We start from the raw sequence: 24,908 nt of genomic DNA, 5'->3' as shown, positions 1-24,908 counted from the left end.
TCGAAGGTAAAAAGATCCTTATTCTCCAAGGGAACCATCCACACGTGGGAAAATTGGGGCTGCTGTATAGTTACTTTAGTGTGAAAACATATCTCAAGAAGTATCTCGTTGAATCCAGAGAAGGGTCTCTCCTTAAGTAGAGAACATCTTTAAGAGAAGAAGAAACATATCTCATCAAGAAGCTCACATAAGCAAGGTCTATCTTTAGACAAACAACAAAGAAGGAGGACGAAGTGCTGGGGAGCAAAGTGCTGGAAGAAGGAAGTCTATGTGACAGGGAACATAGTGCAGAAAAGAGGAAGGACTTGACTTGTGCTTGGAGGACATCCTAGTCAAGGGATTAGGGTTTGGCATTAGTCAATAAGAGGCTTCAATAAGAGAAAATTACCGAAGGGTTTTCCGCTCTAAGAAAGAGAGGTTTTGGCCCTGGCAGGGAGCCAACGTTTGTGTTCTTGTCTTTTTTATTTTGATAGCAGTTTGATGAAACACACACTATAATAAGAAGAAGAAGATCATGCTAAGATAATTGTAAAAGTGCATCACAAATTGTTATCAAACAGTGAAGAATCCTAACAAACACCAGTGCCATTCATTCTTCAACATAGGGGAAGGTGAACTACTCATCCTATGCATATATCATCAACCATAGGTGAAGGTGAACCACTCACCCTATGCTCACATATATCATCATGGGATAATAGAGGGGAAGGTGAACCACTCACCCTGTACACAACACACCTTTAGGAGAAGGGAAACCACTCACCCTATGGTCGCACATAGCTCCAAGAAGTACCCGAGGCCCCCATGAGCTCCCAGAGCTCAATGTCCAACTCAAGCGGGACCCTCATGGAAGGGTCCTTCCACGACTCCAAGTCTCTCTCGGAAGGCTAAGAATTTAACCTTCCCCAAGGGCTTTGTGAGGATGTCCGCAACCTGTTCATCTGTCTTGATGTGTTGGAGCCTTATTGCTCCTCGTTGTACCATATCTCGGATAAAGTGGTACCTGATATCAATATGCTTGGAGCGGTCGTGGAACACGAGATTCTCTGAAAGGCGAATCCCACTTTGATTGTCGCAGTAGATAACAGTGATATCCAACACATGCTCAAATATCTCACTGAAGAACTTCCTCAACCAAATAGCTTCACAACAGGCCATACTAGCTACAATATATTCGGCCTCGGCGGTGCTTAGAGCAACTGATTTCTACTTCTTGCTCATCCAAGAAATTGAAGCAGATCCCAAAGAGAAGCAACATCCAGACGTGCTTTTTCTTTCCACCACATTGCCAACCTAGTCAACATCAGAATATGCATGTAGCCTCAAATTATTGGCAATGTATCTTAGTCCGTAGTTGATAGTGCCACAAAGATATCTTAAGAAATTTTTTGCGGCAACCCAATTTATGTGATGAGGCTCAACCATAACTTGACTCAAAGTATTTACAGTGAAGCATATGTCCGGTCGAGATTTACCAAGAACATCAAGCCCCCCACAAGTTGTCTATATTGAGAAGGATTTGCCAATTCAGGACCAACAACACTTCCACATAGCTTCTTGAAGTTTAGTTCCATCAGAGTAGACACAAACTTGCATTCCACCATACCACATCTTTCTAATAGCTTCACAATGTATTTCCCTTGAGAAAGGAAAAGCTCATCAGGCTTTTGTCAGTCTTCTAGGCTTAAGAAGTAATGCATCAATCCTAGGTCCTCCATTACGAACTTGGAAGTCAATTCCCTCTTGCATTGATAAATGAGAGGGTCTATACTAGTTAAAAAGAGATCATTAACATAAAGGACCAAAATAAGTGGCATGTCCTTTTCAACCTTGAAGTATAGGTTTGGATCAACATAGCTCCTTGTAAATCCCAGCTTTATAAGATAGCTATCAATCCTCTCATACAAAGCCCTAGCGACTTGCTTTAACCCATAGAGGGCTTTCTTCAACTTACATACATGAGACCTTCAATCTTGAACTTCAAACCCCTGTGGTTGTTCCAAGTAGACTTCCTCCTTAAGTGAGCTGTTGATTTTTGTGTAGCTTGGGAGGTACTCCATGTTGAAAAATGTGTAACTAGGCTCGATCTTCATAAGTATGAAATGTATTCTTATAAATATAAAATGGAAAAGAAATTATTATTATTGGAGCATGGGTTTCATGCTCAAGTGCTTTTAACTTTATAGGTCAAGCACCCATTGAGTGCTTCTAGGATTTGTCCTAGGTAGAAGAGTCATTATCATATATGGAAGACCCTATGGGCACATTGTGAATTGTAAAGAAAAAATTATTTTGTCTTGAAAGTGTCGAAATACCTCCAAGATCAAGTCGGCCTACATTAAGAGCCACGTCCACCCTTGAGGAAGCCTATATATAAGGAAAACTCGTTCTTCATTTGGATCACTCACTCTCTCATCTCTTATGCGAAGAAGGAGAAGTCGAAGAAGGAAGTGCGAAGAAGTCGAAGTGTTTATGGGCCTTATCTATTCTTCTGGGAAGATCAAAGTTAGGGTTTCTGCGCTGGATCTTCTGGGGTTCGATTTTGGAAGCAAAAGAGAAGGGAAGGCAAGCGAAGGTCTCTTAGGGCATCTTACTAGCCCTAGGACTCAAGTCAAGGCAAGCGAAGTCAAGAGGAAGGCTATTAGAGGGAGATCGAAGTCTCCTAGAGAAGCAACAACAATTGCAGCAGTTGCTGGGCAGCAAAATTTCGGATCTACTGGGAGGTTGAAGATATTGCAGCAGGAGGTCGTGGAAGACTTGATCTTGGAGGGTATTTGTTCAAGTCTAGGTCATGGTATTCGTCAAGTCAAAGATTTGAAAGATAAGAAGAGATTTACGGGTTTTCCCCTTAGGAGGAGGGGTTGTGGCCCTGGCTTGCAGCCTATATACTGTGTCACTGTTCTTACTGTTTTGGTAGCTGTTTGATGTATTTCACATTGGAATAATAACGAACAAAGCTAATAAGTAAAAGGTAACACAAACAGGTATCAAATTAAGAGATTTAACATATTCATTGTCCTATTGAATTCTCAACACTCCAAGCCCTAGTGTTTGAGGGTTGGAGGTCAAAGCGCCACAAGTAGGCTTGTGGGCTTTTAGAACCCAAGCCTGGGGTTTTTCACCCATAGATGTTTGGGCCAAAATCGTGGCAAGTTTTCGACATGTGGTGGATGAGGATGATAGCTCTCAGCGAGATGATTCTAACGCAACGAAAATCATCCGATTCCGAGTTGTTGTTACGGAGTTATGAATTTTTGAAGGTCATGAGTGGGTTTACACCATATGTGTCAAGGTCAGCTTGGGTTAAATAAGCCTCTTGACAAGTTGGACAACCCTAGAGTGACGTTGGAAGGAGCCCCTCATTTATGTATAAATAGAGGGTGATGTAGAGGCATTAAGGTATCCATTTTGTGCAACGCATTCTCAAAAGGAAGACTCGTTGGAGGAGGATTCTCTTGTGCCCTAGCCGCAACAATAAGGAGGAAGGAAAGAAATGGAGGGAGGGACTGTCTTAAGGCTTCGAGCTTGCTGTTTTGGGGGTTCGAGTTGCTGGTAGAGGGAAAGAAATGGAGGGAGGGACTGTCTTAAGGCTTCGAGCTTGCTGTTTTGGGGGTTCGAGTTGCTGGTAGAGCGACCGAGGTCCCTTGTAGGAAGGCCGAGATTGTTGGGAGTATTGTGGACTGTTTTAGGGCTATTTTGGTGGGATGTAGGAGAGTTGCAACCAGTTGAGGTAGGCCGTAGGCCTAGCCTCCCAAAACAAGCCTAAAGTTGGGTTGTTAAGGGCTGCCAATTGCCCAAAACAACAACCCACAAAGAAGGTGTACCTCCTGGCCTAGGCCACAACAAAGAGAGGGCTGTCAAGTCAGTTTATGAAGGGAAGTTGCAGCATGCACTTGCCCTAACCAGGACAACAATACAACAATATTGCAGCAATGTGGGAATGTGCATTGGATCCACGTTCTTGGATCAATTTGGATCAGTCTACATTGCAGATTGTTGGGAGCCATTTGTTGGAGTTTCCTTGGGCTTGAAGGAACTCCAACTAGGAGCAGATCTCGTTATGGAGTGATGTAGGTGTCCTAGTGTGGAGAGAGTTGTTGCAGCCTGTGGAAGCCAAGGAGGTAGGGCTGACGTGGCATGTTAGAAGCCCCAACTAGTCGGTAGTTTCATAGTGAAGTTTGGAGCCTAGATTTGTGCAATAGCTCCTCTATTGTAGAGCAAAGGGCAGATGTGGAGAAGTCTGTGGGTAGCTATGTGTAAGGGTCTCCTAGGTGTGGGGATGCCCTAGCTAGGTGCAGATGCTACAACGTGGACTTGATCACTTGTGGACTGTTGAAGGGCAGCGTGAGAGTGGATCATGTGTGGACGTGATTGGACACTTATGGTCTGCTGGAGGGCAACATGATAGTATCCAATTTAGAGCCCGATGAGCAACACCTTGATGGACAAAGGTAGTTGCGAGAGAGGCAATTTTTGAGCTCAAGGGTCTGATCAACCAGGAGGAGTTTGTGGAGCCCGAGACGTGTGTGTGGAGAAGGACTTCTACAGCAAATGATGGGCAGTCCTCCTAGTTCGTGTTCATTGTGGGAGATGGACATCTTGCAGTGATAGGTGGCAGACCTCCGTGCCCTATGTTGGTCTTCATTGGTGCAGCGCAGGAAGACCATAGTGGGCCGAAGTCCCTGAGTAGCTGAGGAGCAGTAGTGGGCAGATCGAGAGTTGTTCACAAGTGGAGCTGTGAACAACTCGACAGGAGTCTCAATATGTTGTGGCCTTGACAGACTAAGGCACAACTAGAGAGTAGATTGACAGTTGAGGTTCAGTGGCCAGATGGACTTGGAGCATTGATAGAGGCAAAAGCTACAGATCGGGAGTCGAAGGACCGTGCAGGTATATGGTACGACCGAGAGGAGCTGAGAGAGCATGCTATAGCCAGATGGTCAAACTTCAAAGTATCTTGTTTTGTATCTTGTACTAGTGGATGTATGAGGGCCATTATCCCTGGTATGAGAGCCCTAGACTGTTGTATTATATAACGAAGATTAGGTTGAAAACTGTAAAAAGTTGTCTATATTCTGTGCATGTGTGATTTGTTGTTGTTTATATTCCACTGTGCGAAGTAGTATCGTTGAGATTCTTGGTTTGGTAGTGTCAGAGATTTTAAGATTCTATCATAGACCCAAGATCGTGGAAATTCAACTTGAACCATGCAAGAAGGTAGTCTTGACGTCCATTTGATGTAGGCTCCTTCATTGATTGGCAGCAAGAGCAATTATAGATCGGATAGTGTTAGATTGAGCAATCAGTGCAAATATTTCATCATAGTCCACTCCTTCCTTTTGAGAGAAGCCACGAGCTACGAACCTTGCCTTATACTTTTCAACACTTCCATCAGCTCCATGTTTTATCTTGTAGATCCATTTAGAAGTGACCACAGACTTGTCCTTAGGTCTAGGCACCACTTCCCAGACATCATTTTTCATGATTGACTCATACTCCTCACTCATCGCATCTTTCTGTACCTTTTTTTTTACAACTTCGAACGTGCAAGGTTTAGCTTGAATAATAGTACCCATGGCAGCCAAGTACCCTTGATACTTGTTAGGCTTCTTACTTTCCCGAAATGTCCCTCTTGGAGCAGTGTGCTTTTCATCACCTTGAAGTGTATCTTTGAGCCATAGTGGTCTTTTCCTTGAGGTAGAGGGATCACTAGGAGGCAGATCAAGAGGATCCATTGGGCCATCAATATTAGGCATATGCTCATCCATCAGAGTTTCTTCTTGTTTTTGTTGATTTTTGGTAGCATCAGATGTGCTCTAGCCATGAAAATTGGTGGAGAGGCTAAGGCACATGAGATATCCAAGACCCAGAAATTGTTTGGGGAAATTCCACCCGGATGGAGAGATATTAAAATAATTAATATTTTTAATGAGACCCTAAGTCTAAACCATTGTTTTAAAAAACAACCGAGTCGACTCTGACTCGGCTGAGTCAGACCGAGCCAATACCTGGTCGAGTCGACTTGATGGCTGAAATGGAACGGTTGGCCGGGTTGTTACCAAGCCAGTCATTGACTCGGTCGGCTCGGTAACAACTCGGCGGACTCGGTAATGACTCGGTCAGCTCGGTAACAACTTGGCTGACTCGACTCTTTGACAAAAATCCTGAAGCAAATTTGTCAAAAGTTGTTCCGCCTCCTACATATCTTTTTGCATATTTATAGCCCTAAAGTAATCTATCACTGTGAGAAAGTTTTGAAAATTACAAGGCTAAAGTATGGTTATCCTAGTGGCATGAATTAGAAAACTGAAACAATGCATTGAGCCATACAATATTTTTAAAAAGGGAAACGTTATGGCAATGGAATAATAAATACATATCTACTTCTGATTGTTCTGGAGCTTGACCAGAATTAAATCAAGGGTTTTGAGACTTCATTAGGGGCAGAGAATTGGTATTATTGTTGTTGTAGTCTAGTGATTGTCCTTAGGCTGAGGCAGAAAGAATCCTGGCATTGGTGGCTAAGTATGAACTTTGTATTAGACAGTGCATTGGGTGCCATTTTGATATAATGGATATATTCATGAGTCTACTTTGATCATATGTTGTCTTCTCTCTATATTCTAAAGCTTTGTGTTTGGAAACATGAATGAAAATCTTTAAAATTATGTTTTTTATAAAATAATAAATATTTAATGTATTTTTTACAACGATCGAATCATTGAAATCAAATCGGCCGAGTCGATATCGAGTCGGAGTCGACCCTCGGCTGTTTCCGAGTTAGAGTCGACCCTTGGCTGTTTCCGAGTCGGAGTAGGCGTCACAGTCGACCCTCAACTGTTTCCGAGTCGGAGTCGGAGTTTTAAAACATTGGTCTAAACCAAGGTTGCACGAAACGGGGAAACGGGTACGAGTTTCTGAAACGGGAAGCGATACGAAACGCGACCTCCCCAAATTTTGGAAACGGGGAAACGCGATATATATATATATATATATATATATATATTAGGACATTTAAGAAATATGTGCAATCATAAAGCATATATGATACATTCTAATTTATTACATTATGATAAAACTGTCAATTGTCAATGCATAAACTATAAGTATCTAAATTTGCATCACATTTACTCATGAATAATCACATAATGAAAATAGAAATATCCAAAATCAGCCACGAGAAATTTCTAATTTCTTGTCTCGTGCTTGATTGGGAGTCTCCTCCTACGTAGTCGAACAACCTTAATGCTCTTGATTAAATACAAGTTTCATACCCTAGTACCCTACATTCTCTTGATTATTGGGAGTCTCCCCCGCATAGAGGGCTTGGTTCTCTTGATTAAATACAAGTTCCATACCCTAGTACATGATAAAATCCAATGGAAACATTGCAATCCCCCTAATCCTGAAATCCTGAAAAACAGATAAGTCTGCTGGATTTTGAGTGAGATCTAAAATTCTACTTTCTCCATATGAAATCCAATGAGGGCGAAACCACTCTCAAACATCCTGAGTCATTTCATGGTAATGTTAAAAATCTAAGTAAAAGGATGAAAATGAAAAATAAAGGAGAATATCACTTTTACTTTAAGAATTTAACATTACCATGAACTACATATCAAAACGAGGGAAAAAGTTCACTTTTATAACTTTAGACAGGCATCTGGAAGCAGCTAGAAGTCACTAGGCTAACGTAAGAATAGATTAGAAAACAAATAAAATAAAATAAAATACAAGTAAATGCTAAAACGTGGGTCATACGGCCCTGAAACGCGTTTCAGGCCGTACTGGCCACGTTTCAGTTTCGTGAAACGTGGCAGTATGGCCTGAAACGCGTTTCAGGGCCGTACCAAACGCGTTTCAGTGTTTCGTACCCGTTTCCGTACGGAAACACCCTTCTGCCCCACGTTTCCTGCAACATAGGTCTAAACTTAGGAAAATTAAAATATTAGTGTGTATTAATATAATATGGGTGAGAAAGTTCTAAATAACGAGGATCAAGCCAGATCTAATCTTAGCTGTTGATTAGGGACTTAATCTCGGCCATTGAATCGTCAACAGGAAAAGTATAAGAAGAGGGTCAGTTGGAGATACACCAAGACAGCAAGAGAGATCAGTCAGTTCGATTTTCTAGGGCGAGGTTTGTTGAGGAAATCGAACTAGTTATTTGTTGCAGCGAGGGGCAGTTCGGCAAAACGCCGAGAATACATAACAGAGAGGCAAAGAGAGTGCCAGACAGACAGCGCATAGGCTACGAAGGCTGACGTAGAGGCAGCCAGGACTGGCGCAGAGGGTGAGGAGGCTAGCGCAGAGGACACAGAGGGCCAAGACGCTGATGTAGAAGTTGCAGAGGCTGACGTAGGCAACAAAGAGGGCTGCAGTGCTGACGCTGGGCTGAAGAGGCTACACTGAGGAATTTTCGTGGGGCAGACTGAGAGCTAGTTAGCTGACGCAGAGCCGTAAAAGGGTGACGCAGTCCTTGGAGGGTGATGCAGTTCCTGAGGGTAGTTTGGAGCAACTTTCGCTGTCTAGCTAAGGGAGTAGTCGAAGTCACTGTGGGGCTATTCATCTGGTTGCTGATTAGTGGAATATCTGTCTCTGAAGAGAGGTACTACTACCAAGGGTATTCTCTGTTGGGTGAGCCATTTCTGTAACCCTAGTTGTATTCAGAGAACAACATAATAATAAAACCCTCATATCCGTTGCACTGGTTTTCCCGCAATGGGTTTTTCCAGGGATAATTGTCCAAAGATAACGGTGTCCCTTGTGTTGTCTCAGTTTATTTTAGTTGCTAATCTGTATATTTGTGAAGGCTACTATTGTGTTTATTTCGATGGTTATATGATTAAATAACTTGTTAATGTAAAGAACAAGTAGGAGATAATAAACCAGAAATAACAGTAGGGATTTTTGATGTGTTAGATTCAAAAATTTTCACATGGTATCAGAGCGATTGTAGATCACAGGAGGACTGAAGACACTAACAGAAGAAATCTGAAAAATTTGCAGCAGAAGCAGCTGTCCCGAGAGACAGCGCTGTTCCAAAGCTGAAGCGACAAAAGAAGAGTGACGCAGAGGCTCACGTAGAGCCTGCGTCAACATTTCGAGCCAAGGGAAGGGCCAATGCAGAGGCAGAAAGAGGCAAACAGGCTCATGCATAGCCACGTCATCCTTCTCAGCCAGGTAGGATTGACGCAGTTGGCCAGGGAGCTGATCTAGCCTAAGCCGTGATTGCGCAAAGCCTGAAGGGCTTAGATTCTTCAGTTGCCAGGGCTAAGGGAGCTGTGCAGATTGTGATTTTAGGAGCTGGTGGGATGCTGTTTCTGTCGATACAGAACAATGTCTAAGGAGATGGAACCAAGGTAGAGGGAATCACTACCTCAACAGATTTCAAGCCAAGGAATCCAGATCCGAGTTGCAGTTGCAAGGAGGATTGGAGAGGAGCGGTTCGACAGTTGGCCATAGGATTTCCAGGAGGTAAATCAGGACTCAGAGGGAGACTTCTAGGAGCGGAGTCGAGACTCAGAGGGAGTCCAGAAGAAGAGCTGAAATGGCAGTGAACGGATTGAGGGATCAGGACAGGTTGGACGGGGCTTCCAACTTTGTCATCTGGAAGGCCAGGATCTTGATTGTCCTGGATCGACATCGCATCAAGGACTTTGCCTTGAAATTAGTGGCTATCCCAGTTGACCCAGCTGAGAATGAGAAGTATGAGGAGGCGATGGTGAGGGCAAAGTGCATGATCCTGGACGGGGTCAAAGATCATGTCATACCACATATTGCTGGGAAGAACACAACAAAGGAGATGTCGGACACCCTAACCACCTTATACCAGGGTTCTTCCGTGCAGCGGAAGATGCTATTGGAGAATCAACTGAGGTCATATCAGATGTGTAAGGGAGAGCAAATAGATCCATTCGTTCTCAGGTTTCAGGAGATTCGTGACCAGCTTACTTCCATGGGGTCTACACCGGATCTAGAGTTTATGGTTAGCACTGCCTTGAATGTAGTCTTCGAGGAGTGGGAGACATTTGTCCAAAGTATTTTGGGCAAGGCTACTCTTCCCGATTGGGAGGAGATAAGGGCAGCTCTTCGACAGGAAGAGATCAGGAGGATGACCAAGGCGGGGTAGTGGTAAGGGAGTTCGAGTCAAGAAAGAGGAGGATGATGCAACTCTAGCACTTGCGGGACAACAAGGGAAGAGGAAGAAGAAGGATATCTCCAAGGTCAAGTACTTCAATTATGGGGAGCTGGGTCATTATGCATCCCAATGTCCCAGGAAGAAAGGCAAGGGAGAAGCTTCCGATTCAAAGGCAGCGCCAGCTAAGGCGGAGAAAGAGGTCGAGACTGATGACGATTGTGCCATGAGTGCTCATGCACCTCTGGAGAAGAGGTGGGGAGACATTGAGTTGTAGTCAGGAGGACTATATGCTAGGGTCAAGATCCTTGAGGTACCCAAACTCTTGGATCACATCCGGCTATGGGAGCCCTTAACGACAGTAGCATGATGACAGATGTTGGGTGGAGCAACAAGGAAGGGCTAGAGTGCAGAAATCTGAGGTAGCGCAGTGAAGGTTGCAGCAGTGCGAGAGGCACAGAGGTGTTTGCAGCAGCGCAGTGGCAGGAGAGGGAGCACAGGATAGCAGCAGAGGTAACTTCAGCATCACGAGGCTTCCAGACTGATCGAGATGTCATTACTTGGGGGAAGTCAATTACCTACTTCTGAGTAACTGAGTTGCAGTGCAACTGTTAGCAGTGGCAATGCTATGGGCAGCATGATGCAACATGCTGAGAGGGAGCTGCAATACAAATGTAGCAGTGGTAGTGGCAGTGTCATGGGCAGCAGTACAAGAAGCAACAGTACAGAGGGTGTGAGGCAGCAGGCCAAGCATCAACACAGGTATCGATGTGGAAGATCAGTGTGATGTTTCTGTGGTGAAGCATTACTAGAGCACATTCCTTGCTAAGAGGGAGTGTTGATTTTTGGTAGCATTGGATGTGCTCTAGCCATGAAAATTGGTGGAGAGGCTAAGGCACATGAGATATCCAAGGCCCAGAAATCGTTTGGGGAAATTCCACTTAGATGGAGAGATATTAAAATAATCAATATTTTTAATGAGACCCTAAGTCTAAATTTAGGAAAACTAAAATATTAATGTGTATTAGTATAATATGGGTGAGAAAGTTCTAAATAACGAGGATCAAGCCAGATCTAATCATAGCTGTTGATTAGGGACTTAATCTCGACCGTTGAATCGTCAACAGGAAAAGTATAAGAAGAGGCTTGAGGGTCAGTTGGAGATACACCAAGACACCAAGAGAGATCAATCAGTGCGATTTTCTGGGGATTGGTTTGCTGAGGATATCGAACCAGTGATATGTTGTAGCGAGGGGCAGTTCGACAAAAGGCTGAGAATACATAGCAGAGAGGCAGAGAGAGTGTTAAAGAGACAACATAGAGGCTAGAAAGGCTGACGTAGAGGCAACCAGGACTGACGCAGAGGTTGAGGAGGCTAGCGCAAATGACGCAGTGGGCCAAGAGGTTGACGCAAAAGCCGCAGAGCTGATGCTGGGCTGAAGAGGCTGCGTTGAGGAATTTTCTTGGGGCAAACTAAGACCTGGTTAGCTGAAGTAGAGCTGTAGAAGGGTGACGCAGTTCCTGAGGGTAGTTTGGAGAAACTTTCACTGTCCAGCTAAGGGAGCATTCAAAGTCACTGTGGGGCTATTCATCCGGTTGCTGATTAGCTAGAATATCTCTCTGAGGAGAGGTACTACTGCCGAGGGCATTCTCTGTTGGGTGAGCCATTTCTGGTACCCTAGTTGTATTCAGAAAACTGCATAATAATAAAACCCTCATATCTACTGCACCGGTTTTCCCGCATTGGGTTTTTCCAGGGACGATTGTCCAAAAATAACGGTGTCCTTTGTGTTGTCTCAGTTTATTTCAGTTTTTGATCTGTATATTTGTGAAGGCCTATATTGTGTTTATTTCGATGTTTATATGATTAAATAACTTGTTAATGTAAAGAACAAGTAGGAGATAATAAACCAGAAATAGCAGTAGAGATTTCTGATGTGTTAGATTCAGAAATTTTCACAGTTTTTTGGCAGCATCATCATCGTCCTTCCTTGAGATGGGGAGGTCTCTAGCTTTCTGGAGGGCAAAGTCTTCATCAAAGGTAACATCTCTACTTACTTCTACATCTCTTTGACCAATTACATATATATGCCTTTGAATTTTCACTGTATCCAACGAATATACCTTTCTTCCCAGAAGCTTCCAACTTATTCCTTTTCTCTTTAGGCACATGAAAATACATAGGACAACCAAAGATTCTAAAATGAGAAACATTAGGTTTCTTACCAGTGAAGACTTCCTCGGGTGTCTTGAAATCCAAGGCTTTATGAGGGCTCTTATTTAGAACATATACAACAGTGTTGGCAGCTTCTTCCCACAAGAATTTCAGAAGACCTTGATCATAGATCATGGCACGAGTGGCTTCCATGATAGTTCAATTCTTTCTTTCAACAACACCATTATGGTCTGGAGTGTATGGAACAATTGTCTCCCTCTTAATGCCAGCATCTCTGCAAAAGTCATTGAATTCATTGGATTCATATTCGATTCCATTGTCAGTCCTTAACGTCTTGATCTTCTTCCCTATTTGATTTTCCACCAATGCTTTGAAAGAACGAAACCATTTGAACACTTCATCCTTCTTCTTCAAGAAATAAATCCATGTTTTGTGTGAGAAGTCATCCACAAAGATTGCATAATATGTGTATCCTCCTAATGAAGTTATGGGCAAAGCACCAGACAGGTCAAAATGGACCAATTGAAGAATATCAATTGTCTTGCTTTCACTAGAAGGGAATGGTCCCTTTGTATGTTTCCCAGCTGCACAACCTTGACAGACTCCTTCATGATTCATATGAAAGTCGGGCATCCCTATGACCATCTGGGGTAAGGCTTTGTAATGTAAGTGGGGAAATCTCCAGTGCCATAATTCACATTGAAGAGAAGTACCCCTTGCCAAAGCTCCCAAAGGACTTCCACCAACTTGATAGAGACCATCAACCCTAAATCCAAGAGTGAAAGCATCTTTAGGGTTTCTATTCCAAATATGTACCTTTCCATCAAGGAATGCTACCTTGAAGCCTTTGTTTTCCATCACAGAAATAGACACCAAGTTCTTCAAATCAGGGACATACAACACTTCCTAAAGATGTATGGTTAAACCATAATTCAAGCGAATAGTGACAGTTCCTATCCCTGTCACAGGGTATGTGGCATTATCTCCAAGTATAATTTTTAGATTACTTTTCTTCTCAACTAAATTTGAGAGGGCCTCTTTGTATCCAGTGAAATTCCTTGAGGCTCCACTATCAATTAACCAATGATCCAAAGTATTTAGAGGAGAGGCAGTAGAAAAGGCAAAAATAAGGTAGAACTCATCTTGTTTTTCTACAACATTACTTTCATCATACCTGGCATTTCGTGTCCTCTTGGGAGGTCAACTATTCCCTTCTTGAGCAGCAGGAGCATTTTGTTGAAGGAAATGTAACTAGGTTTGGTCTTCATAAATGTACTTTTGATATTTGTACTTATTCAAGAAAAGAAATATTATTTTTATAATATATGTCAATGAGCTTCTTGCTCATTGAAATAGGTATAGCATGTGTTAAGTGCTATAGGTGAGTCAAGGAGTCAAAAGAAAATGTTGAAGTCCTCAAGGGCATGTTACTTCATGTATGTTTATGTATTAGAGTAAAGAGAATACCTCCAAGCAAAGTCAACAGGTCTCCTCCATGGAACGACACCTAAAAAAGAAGCAATTCGATTTATAATTGTCAAGTCGGCTTGCAATCTTTTAGTTGGCCTTCAAGTTGTGAAAAAATTATGCTGCAGTAATTGATTTATTTCTCCTACTTATTTACAATAATAAGTTATTTACCAACGCTTTTGTAAATATCAAAATAAATTCAGATGCAGTCTTCACAAATTATGAACTGAGAAAAGCAAGAGAAATACCAGCACATGAACAATCACATTGACACTTGTTTTTGGACAATAGTCCCCAGAAAAACCCAATGCGGGAAAACCGGTGCAACAGATCTAAGGGTTTCTATTATTGGCAATAATTTTTTGAATACAATCTAGATGCCCCAGAGAAATGGAAATCCACTCAGAGAAGATAACTGATAGAAAAATAGTGAGAATTTTCTCACATTGAATATGGAGATTTTGCACTGGCCCTAGCTCCTGGATGACTCACTGCGTAGTCTCTGCGTGAGCCTACATAGTCATTGCGTGGCTTCTGAGTGGAGACTCCCTCTGACTGCGTCACCCTTGCTGCTGCTGTGTCTGTTGTTGAGAAATCGAGATTTCATCTGTCAATCACCCATAGTGATTCCTGACACTGATCTCTGCTATCCCCCAACAGTTCTGCGTCAACCTCCTCTAGTTGCTGCGCTGTCCCTCCTTGGCATTGCGCTGCCTCTCTGATCCTTCACTGTCTTCTCTGAAGTATATTCACTGGAACAGGAAATCACTTCCTTCTAGTACTGCCTCTGATCCTCACTGCTTGATCACTTGTTCGAATTCCTTAGCCAACCCTGCCCTAGGAATATCGAACTGATTGATCAACCCTCTATGTGTTTTCAAATGAACCCTAAGCCTCCTTATACTTTTCTTGTTGAGACTTCAACAATCGAGATTAAGTCTCTAATCAACGACTAAGATTAAAACTTGACTTGATCCGCTTTTTAGAACATTCTCAGCCATATTTTGATTAATACCCATTAATACTTTAATTTTCCTAAGTTTAGACTTAGGAACCCCATTAAAAATATTAATTATTTTAATAAAATACAATCCGGGTGGAATTTCACCAAATGGTTTCTGGGTTCTTTAGAACTCATGTGATTTAGCCTCTCCACCAATTTTTATGGCTAGAGCACATCCGATGCTACCAAAAACTAACACAAGTCGGCCTAGAAGGAGGGACAATCCTCTATATATAGAGGTTGTCCACTCCATTACAATGTCAAGCAATCACCTCTGAAATCAGCGAAGGTAGGAACTCGAGAAAAGGGTAAAGAGAGACGAAGAAAGGGTCTCCAAGTGCAGCGAAGTAGAAGGGTACACAACCGAGCTCAAGAGCACTGTTTCTAGGGCAAGTTGCAGTCACACGTGCGAAGATAAAGAGGGTATCTCTACTGTCTTAGCAACCCTCCATCACAATCACACATATCTTATTGGTTGGGCTGGAAAAGTAGGCCTATAGGGCCTCTCACTCAAGCGAAAAGGAAGCATGCTCAAGCGAAGAAGAAAAGAGGACCTCCACACAAGAATCTTGAAGGAATCCCCTCACACATGCGAAGAAACAGTGATACACTGTTGTCATATCAGACCTGCATCTACATCTCAAGAAGGGGCTCGGTTGGAGGAAGGATAAAGTACTCTTCATATGTAAAGGAATCTACCAAGGAATAAAGAGGAATATCTCTTATAGAAGATACCTAACAAAGACTAATATGATAATATCAGTTGCTGGAAGAAGGACGAAGTGCCAAGAAGCAAAGTGCCAGAAGAAGGAAGATTAAATGCTGAGGAACAAAGTGCAGAAAGAAGGAAGGACTTGACTTGTGCTTGGAGGAAATTCTAGTAAGGGGTCTAGGGTTTGGCATTGATTAATAAGAAGTTTCAATAGGAGAAACTTACTAAAGGGTTTTCCTCTCAAGAGAAGAGAGGTTTTGGCCTTGACAGAGAATCAACATCTTGTGTTCTTGTTCTTATGTTTTTGGTAGCAGTTTGATGAAGTACACACACATGCATTAATAATAAGAATAAGAAGAAGATTAAGCTAACAAGAAAAAGTAAAAAGACCCCACAAATTGTTATCAAATCAAGAAGAATCACACTACACCTAATTGCCCTTTATTCTTCAACATGGTATCAGAGCTAAGGTGACACATCAAGGAAAGGGTATCTCAAGAACACTAACCAAGGAAGGACATCTACAAAAGTTGAAGCATATAGCCAAGAAGTCTCAATCACTTCAAGGACAAGAAGGTCTACCATTTATCATTCATAAGGGAAGACTACAAAGCAAGAATAAGAGCCTTACACAAAGGTACCTACAAGAAGAACAAATCAAAGCAGGACCTACATTAAGCTACAAGTCATCAAGCAACTCTCATCATCAAGCAAGTCCACTTGGAGAAAGTAACTTTAAGAACATCAAGATCTAAGAAAGGCAAGTCATCAAGTCTTCAAGGAGAAAGCAAGTCTACTACATCTCAAAATCTATCAAGTAAGTATATGTCCCCTTCTGAATATACATCAATGTCTTTTTGCAAGGAAAACAATAAATTGGTAGGTACCAATAACTTTCTTGCATGGAAGAAGAGGATTGATTTACTTCTCAAGGAGAATGAACTCCTAGAACACATGAAAGGGATTGTTACTAATCCTGCTAAGGAACAAACTCAAGCCTTAGCCAAGTATAATAAGGATGAGACAAGAGCTTAAAGGATTCTAATAGAATCCATCAAAGACTCTCTCATTCCTTATGTCTCCAAACTTGAAACATCAAAAGAAATCTATGATAAACTAGTAGAGCTATTCTCAGTAAGCACAACTAGAGAAGTGATATCTCTTCGAAATGAGTTGTACAAGATGAAGATATCAAAGGAAGGAATAGCTCCCTACTTCATGAAGATCTCTGAGATGAGGGATCAACTTCAAGAGCTAGGGGAAGTCATGTCTGACAGAGAAATGACAACTGTAGTACTCAATGCTCTACCTGAGGATTGGGGCAACTTCACATCAAGCATATATGCAAAGAAGGAAGCCACCCCACTAAGTGAAATGTGGTCTCTATGCAAGATAAAGGAAACAAGACTTAAAGCAAAGGAAGATGTGGGATCAAAGGAGAAAGCATTTGCTACCATGGCCAAGAGAAAGGGAAAATTTGGCAAATTTGGTCCACGAAGAACAAACAACAAAGATATGTCCAAAATCCAATGCTATGGATGCCAAGAATATGGACACTACAAAAGGAATTGTCCTAAACTAAAGAAGGACAACAACAACAAAAGAAAAAGGGAAGAAGCTCATGTGACTCAAGAAATGAAAGAAGAAGACAAGAAGCAAAAGAAGGAAGATCCTCCGGATCTCTACTATGACTAAGTCTACTTCTTTACTTAAAGTCTTCTTTCAAAGTTTTGAGTAGTATAGGAGCATGTAGGAATAGAATAAAATTGCATGGCTAGAAACATCTTCTAGAATCTAGAAGCATGATGTACATAGAGTTCGAAATACTCATGTAGAAGGAGCATTTATAAATAGAACAAAATGCATGGTTAGAAATATCTTCTAGAATATAGGAGCATGGTAGATATAGCTCAAGATATTCATGTAGGAGCATACCTAGTATAGGACCTTATCCACCACAAACGAAAATTGATCATGATTAAGAATCTTAGAAGACCTACATCATCAAAAGGAAAGAAACATTTGCAGGTTAAGGGTCTTTAAGTTCCTATGATGGAATCTTCAAAAGAAGATTCATAAACAAAAGCAAATGTCTCAATGGGAATCCCATCCATGGAATTCAAGAAAAGGATGATATGCATGCAAGCTAAGATGAAGCAAGAAGGGCCACACCAAGGACAACCAAATGAAGCTAAGATGATCAAAGGAGAATCAAGATGAGGTATGTATGCATCAAAGTTTAGTCATGTTATCATATGTATATTATTGAGTCATGGGAATAGTTCTATAACATGATCAAGTAGGAAAGAATCTCTTTCACCAATGACATGCTCGAAGGCATGTACTACAATGCAATGAAGGTCAACAAAAGGAAATACTCATATAAGGAGTATAAGATTGCTGACTAAGAAGCTAGTGAAGCAGACAACTGCTGACTAGCACTAGAAGCAAGCAATGAAGAAGTGCTCTCACACGGAGCAGAAGGTTGTTGACCTATCTATCCAAGAAGAAGCAAATGAAGAAAGAGATCAAGCATGTGAAGAACACCATGATCACAAAGAATCACTATCTGACAAAAATCCATTGAAGACATCTCCCGAAAGAAGGTAGGACAACTCTGACTAAGAAAGGAAAAGATCAAAGGACCCTTGACACCTATGAAGGCCTTGGAGATATGAAAGGTGCAGATAACTAATTCTACTCTACGAAGATGTCATGATGAAGAAGCCATCCAATAAAAGTACCATTTAATGTTGAAGCAATATCAAGAAGTCATGAAGGGCTACTAGATCAAAGCATGGGAACAAGCAAGTACAAAGAAGCATCCATGTGAAGAGTAGTTCGAAGCATAGACAAGATGACAAGGAATAACCAAATGACAAGAGAACCTGATATATGACAAGAAGGCCACTTTCCACGAAGGAAGCAATGACATGACAAACCAAGAAGGAAAGTGATCGATGGATGGTGCCCTACCAAGAAGAAGTTCGAATAAAGACTTCATGACATCAAAGGAAGAAAGGAGATTAAGCAGCTGGAAGACCCACGAAGAAGGAGTTGTTGATGAATGAACAAGTCCCTAACTAAGAGGGAGTTATAACAAGTTCCCAATTACAAAGGAACTTGGGCAAGTACCTTGTCAGAGGATACTTGGGAGTGTCTTCCTCAATTGAGGGGAAGAGATAGACACAACATTCTTGTCTCACTTGGGAAGAAAGAATGGGAGGATTGGGTAATCATCTGGCATCCGATACTCTTTGAGGATGTGTAGGGAATCCAAGACAAGAGTAGGCAAGAGGACCAATATTCTTTGAGGGTTGGGAACCCAAGATAAGAATAGTCCTAGAAGGTCATACTTAGTGAACACCTAGGTGGGTATGTACTTTGAGAGACAATGACTAAGGTGTCTATAAGTCATTGGTATCGACAACATTGTGCTCTGATCTATTGAGAGATAGAGCTGGCAGTCAAGGCTTTGCTGTGGAAACAATGTTGGTTATTATGATGCTATAACAGATGGATTGCCAATCCGATTTCTCTTATGTGAATTCTGCAAGATTGAAACATAGCCAAACACCTTGTAATGTTGTATGAATATCTCCCTAGTTAAGAAGGAGTGTTGAAGGAAATGTAACTAGGTTCGGTCTTCATAAATGTGCTTTTGATATTTGTACTTATTCAAGAAAAGAAATATTATTTTTATAATATATGTCAATGAGTTTCTTGCTCCTTGAAATAGGTCTAGCACATGTTAAGTGTGCCATAGGTGAGTCAAGGAGTCAAAAGAATATGTTGAAGGCCTTAAGGGCATGTTACATCATGTATGTTTATGTAATAGAGTCAAGAGAATACCTCCAAGAAAAGACAGGAAGTTTCCTCCATGCAATGACACCTACAAAAGAAGCAATTCGAATTATAATTGTCAAGTCGACCTGCAGTGTTCTAGTCGGTCCTCTATATATAGAGGTTGCCCACTCCATTACAATATCAAGCAATCACTTCTGAAATCAACAAAGGTAGGAAGCCGAGAAAAGGGTAAAGAAGGACGAAGAAAGGGTCTCCAAGTGCAGCGAAGAAGAAGGGTATACAACCGAGCTCAAGAGGACTGTTTCTAGGGCAAGTTGCAGTCACACGTGCGAAGATAAACATGGTATCTTTGCTGTCTTAGTAGCCCTCCATCATAGTCACACATATATCATTGGTTGGGCTGGAAAAGTAGGCCTATAAGGCCTCTCAATCAAGGGAAAAGGAAGCACACTCAAGCGAAGAAGAAAAGAGGACCTCCACACAAGAATCTTGAAGGAATCCCCTCACGTGTGTGAAGAAACAGTGATACATTGCTATCATATCAGACTTGCATCTACATCTCAAAAAGGGGCTCGATTGGTGTGAGGATAAAGTACTCTTCATATGTAAAGGAATCTACCAAGGAATAAAGAGGAATATCTCTTATAGAAGATACCTAACAAAGACTAATATCAATACGGAAGAAGGACGAAGTGCCGGGAAACAAAGTGTCGGAAGAAGGAATACTAAGTGTCGGGGAACAAAGTTCAGAAAGGAGGAAGGACTTGACTTGTGCTTGGAGGAAATTTTAGTCAGGGGTCTAGGGTTTGGCATTGATCAATAAGAAGCTTCAATAAGAGAAACTTACTAAAGGGTTTTCCTCTCGAGAGAAAAGAGGTTTTGGCCTTGGCAAAGAGCCAACATCTTGTGTTCTTGTTCTTATGTTTTTGGTAGCAATTTGATGAAGTACACACACATGCATTAATAATAAGAAGAAGAAGATTAAGCTAACAAGAAAAAGTAAAAGGACTCCATAAATTTTATCAAGTCAAGAAGAATCACACTACACCTAAATGCCCTTGATTCTTCAACACATTCCTCTTTCCTTTGTTGTTATACTTGTTGTTCCTTTGATTGCCATTGCTTTTGAAATTGTTGTTGTTATTGTCATACCTTTGAGGATTTTTTCTCGTGAGGACACTCTCTAGTAGTGTTGCGAAAATTGTGATTTTTTTCCTGAAACGATTAAATCCACTGATTAAATTGGCGTTTTTTTCATTTTGAAAAAATCGCGATTCAATCCCGATTTTTTCGAAAAAAAAATTGTGATTTTTTGGGGAAAAATCTTGGTTTTGTATTTTTTAAATTTTTTTGTATATATATATATATATATATATTTGGTCGATTTTTACCGATTTTATCTTGGCTTTTATGATTTTTTTCTGATTTCAAACCCTCGCCGATTTAATCCCGATTGCGATGTTCGCAACATTGCTCTCTAGCATAGTGGCCGAACCTCCTATTGCAATTGTAGCATCTTCCTTTGCCTCTTCCTTTGAATCCTTTCTTAGGTCCTTGACCCTGTTTTCTTGGACTAGCATCATTCTTCCTCTTCGCATGTGTAGAGAAAGCAGTGGGTCTATTTCCATTGTAGGATTTATCTCTCTCCATCATTTTTGTCTCCTCTTGAGTGCATCTAGCCAATAACTCATCAAAACCAGGTATCCTGTCATTGTTGAGAATTGTGGTGACAAATATATCCCATGGTCTTGAAAGACCTCCAAGAGCAATGAGGGTGAGTTTTTGTCAGCAATAACTTCTCCAACAGATAGTAGGTCATTCTTGATTTGAGTTATTCTCTTGAAGTAGGATTGGATAGACTCCCCTTTATCCATCTTGATATCCTTCAACTTGTTCTTGAGAAAGAGAATTTGACTTGCATTGTTCACTTTGAACATCCCAATCAACTTATCATACATTTCCTTAGAAGTTCCCAAATCAGAAATATAGGCAACCAAATGCTTTTGAATGGAGTCAATTATAATTTTCTTAGCTTTGACCTCACCTTTTCTATACTTTGTTTTAGCAGCAACAGGTGCATTTGAAGGAGGCTCCACCACTTTTCCTTGAACATAGTCCAAAACTTCATGGTCTTCCAAAGTCATCTTCCATGCATGATAATCAGACTTGTCATTGAGCTTGTCCTCATTCTTGAAGTAAGATGTAGAGGCCATGGAGACTTGTCCAATAATCTTTGTCCAACAAATATCTTAGTGATTGCTTTTGTCTCTTGTTTGGGCATGTCCTCACCTGGGCTCTGATCCCATGTTAATTTTAGATAACAATGATATGTTCTATGCTTGCAACAATTACTTCAGTGTCCTTTTATTAGCCCAATGATAATTTCCAGTTAATTTCCAATAGCAATTGCATAAACCATTAATTCACATTGACAGTAACTGTAACAAGAGAACACAAGATTTTGGCTCAAGCCAGGGAAAAACCCCAAGATGGGGAAAACCCTTGACCAATTCTTCTTATTATAAATATCAAATGTTCAGCAGAGAGAGAGAGTACAATAATACAATGTCAAAGTCAAAATTGACTTGCCAATTTGATGATCCAATACCACTGTCCAAAACAGCCCAGTCAAATCTGCAATTCTGTCCTCAGTCAACAGCAGTCAAAGTCTGGTCAAACTCTTCCAAAACAGCTCAGTGAAATGAAAGAGAAACTCAGTCTCTCTTGACAGTCAAACAGCAGCAAAAAACAATCAACTTTGGAGTGGTCAAACTTGGTCAAACAGAAGTCAACCCTGCGGTCAAACAGGCTTGCAGTCAATGCAGGTCAACGTGCCCAGAAAATTTCGGTACCTGTGCCAGAATACGTGGCCTGCCCAAACAGAATTCTCCCACAAAAATTGCTGTCAAATGAGGTCAAACAAGGCTCGGTCAACGCTTGTCAAATCTCGCTGAAACATAAAGTCAATGCCCAGTCAAACTGTCCTTCAAAAACTTGCATGTGTGAAGAAGAAAGGCTGCCCTGCAATCTGTACAATCCAATCAATGAAGGAGAGAGGAATATGTTGTGTGATGAATGTGCCAAATGAGGATGGAGGTCTCTTCTATTTATATGCGTTGGAGAAGGGTCAATTTGTCCAACTTGACTCCAAGCTGACCTTGACAAATTGCACATGTTTTGGCTTGACTTCAAAAACATATTTCTCCTTGTCCAAATTTAGTGATCTTTACCTCAATTTTGGTCCTCTCGAACAGAGGAATTCAATCCAATAATCATCTTCATCAAATGAGCTGCCCAAAGTGGAATTTGGCCCTAGTTGCACATTTTAACAATAGGAAATTTGTAATTTTTTACATTCTAATTAGTAAAATTTATTGGTTGATCTTATTTGCAGCTTGGTTGTGGGCATGGACTTCCTGCAATTTTTGCATGCCTGGAGGTATGACATTTGTTTTACTATAAAAGTTATTCCTTACATGTGTAGTTCTAAACTTTGGCCGTTGGTACATATTTTGTGATTTTACATGTCATGCAGGGTGCTTCAACTGTTCATTTTCAAGACTTTAATGCTGAAGTTTTAAGATGCCTAACTATACCAAATGTAACTTTAAACCTTGAGCGGGCCTGCAGGCAACAGGCCTGTCATACTGATAATGCAGTGATTCCAACAGAGGCAACTGCCTTGACAACAGATATCCATTTCTATGCTGGAGATTGGGGAGAACTGCACACTTTGCTCTCTGTTGTAGCCACAGACGAGGTTGATTTGGCTGGAAAGGTTGAGAAAAATTCGTTTGAGGAGGATGTCCTACCAGATGGTTCTGGTTCTCAGGATGCAAGTTCTGCTAATCAGGAAATACCAGAAAGTTCCAATCAGATTGAGCAAGTGAGGTGTCCCAGAAGGCATTCTGAACATCATGCTTGTAAGCGGGCCAGGGATAGTGACATTTCTGAAGGTGGTTATGATATTATTTTGATGGCAGAAACTGTTTATTCCATCTCCTCCTTTCAAAAATTGTATGGGATTATTAAAAAGGTCAGTATACGTTTAGATATATTTTTCTATAAGATTCCTTTCTTCCATTCAATTGCAAAAATGTTTTTCTGTGGTTGGCTTTCCTTGTGGAATAGTGGCAATGGTTGTTTATGCATTTTTTAAAGAGGACGATTCTCTAACTCACTCAATATATGTGATATTGGTTTTTTTGACAGTGTTTGCGACCACCTAATGGTGTTGTATACTTGGCTGCTAAAAAACATTATTTTGGAGTAGGTGGCGGGACACGACAATTCAAATCTTTCGTAGAAGAGGACGGTTAGTATAGAATCTAGATGTTAATATTAACAAGTCTGAGATTGGGTCTATATTTATTGATGTCAATGCTTTGTGTCAGGGATGTTTGAATGATTTGAAGGAATTTTAGAAGCATGACTGTGTACATTTTTTCTACATAAATTCGTTTGCATCAATAAATACTTTTCATTTACCTCTTTTGATGAGTTTCAAAATTTTGAATGGTTAGTTGGAAATGGCTTTGTTTTCTATGCAACATTATTATTACATTGATAATGAAGAGATTACAGCTCAATTATTACATTGATAATGAAGAGATTACAGATCAATTATTACACCAGATATTTAAATGCTTCTCGTAGTGGCTTTCTCATTCAACAAGGCAAGAAGAGCCAATATGTCAACCTCAGCTCCGAACTCCAGAGAAGTGATCTGTCTTGATGATGTCCATCTGAGCTGTGATCTGAGCTGCTATGTCAGCCTTGAACATTTATACTTACCCCAAACTGAACTTGGAGGAGTTCCCTCTTCAGAGGTGACTGACATTTCTTTATCTACGATAAGGAGAGATCTTTGAATCAAACAGTTTCCCAAATCTCCCTACCGTGAATTCTGATCCTCCAATTGTCCTGAAGAAGTGCTCCTTTCCGCCGAAGTGGGTCTCCATAGAACAGAGAGCAGAGATTACTATGCCGTGATCTAAAAAACTGAATAGAGAAGCCACATTACAATTCCGAGAGGCATGTTTCATTGTCTCCTGACAAACAACACAAATTCTATATGACCATCCCTTTCTAGATAGAATAATGAGCAATGTTAAGTTCAATTTCTACAAAGACCTGGTGTCTATATAAGTCATAATGATTTTAGACTACTAAATAAAGCATGTATGTTATATAGAGATTAAGACAGGCTCTTGTACTTTCGAGAGTTATGCTGTTGTATACAAAGCAATGTACACAAAGTCATCTTTGTTAATAAAATATTTGTCTTTGCATCAAACATAAGTTTCTTTTTTTCTTTAACCACTTTTCTCAACATGGTATCAAAGCAAAAGGTGACCTAGAGCCTGTTATATTGAAGACTTTTTCGGATCAGAAGAGGGGACTGAGGACATTGAGATCAAAGTTGGAGACCAAGGACCCCAAACAAGGACTTTAAATTGTGCGAGGCTGTGAGTGGTAATTCTGCTTCAGGAGGTAGAAGGAGAGGCATGAGTAAATAAAAAAGGCAAGTAAAAGTTTACTCAAAAGTGAATGCAAAATTTATTAAAAGGCCTAAAGTTTGGGCAACAGGGAAATAAAAGGA

The 24,908-nt window shown here is 40.9% G+C and overlaps 1 protein-coding gene across 3 annotated transcripts in view; it reads left to right on the top strand.

Moving 5' to 3' along the window:
• LOC149248247 (uncharacterized) overlaps positions 1–24,908 on the top strand; it is a 199,051-nt gene that overhangs the window by 71,289 nt on the left and 102,854 nt on the right. For all 3 annotated transcript variants that reach the window (XM_089458386.1, XM_089458385.1, XM_089458387.1), the window contains exons 5-7: positions 22,701–22,745; positions 22,842–23,342; positions 23,519–23,621. In XM_089458386.1, the coding sequence (XP_089314512.1) occupies positions 22,701–22,745; positions 22,842–23,342; positions 23,519–23,621 (649 nt within the window). The remainder of the gene's footprint in view (positions 1–22,700; positions 22,746–22,841; positions 23,343–23,518; positions 23,622–24,908) is intronic.

This window comes from Pinus tabuliformis, chromosome 7 (assembly GCF_031772625.1).
Source record: "Pinus tabuliformis cultivar Carrire ecotype Pingquan chromosome 7, CPIR1, whole genome shotgun sequence".
Lineage (NCBI taxonomy): Eukaryota > Viridiplantae > Streptophyta > Pinopsida > Pinales > Pinaceae > Pinus > Pinus tabuliformis.
Note: the sequence above shows the minus strand (reverse complement) of the source record. Positions and strands in the feature narration are given on the sequence as shown.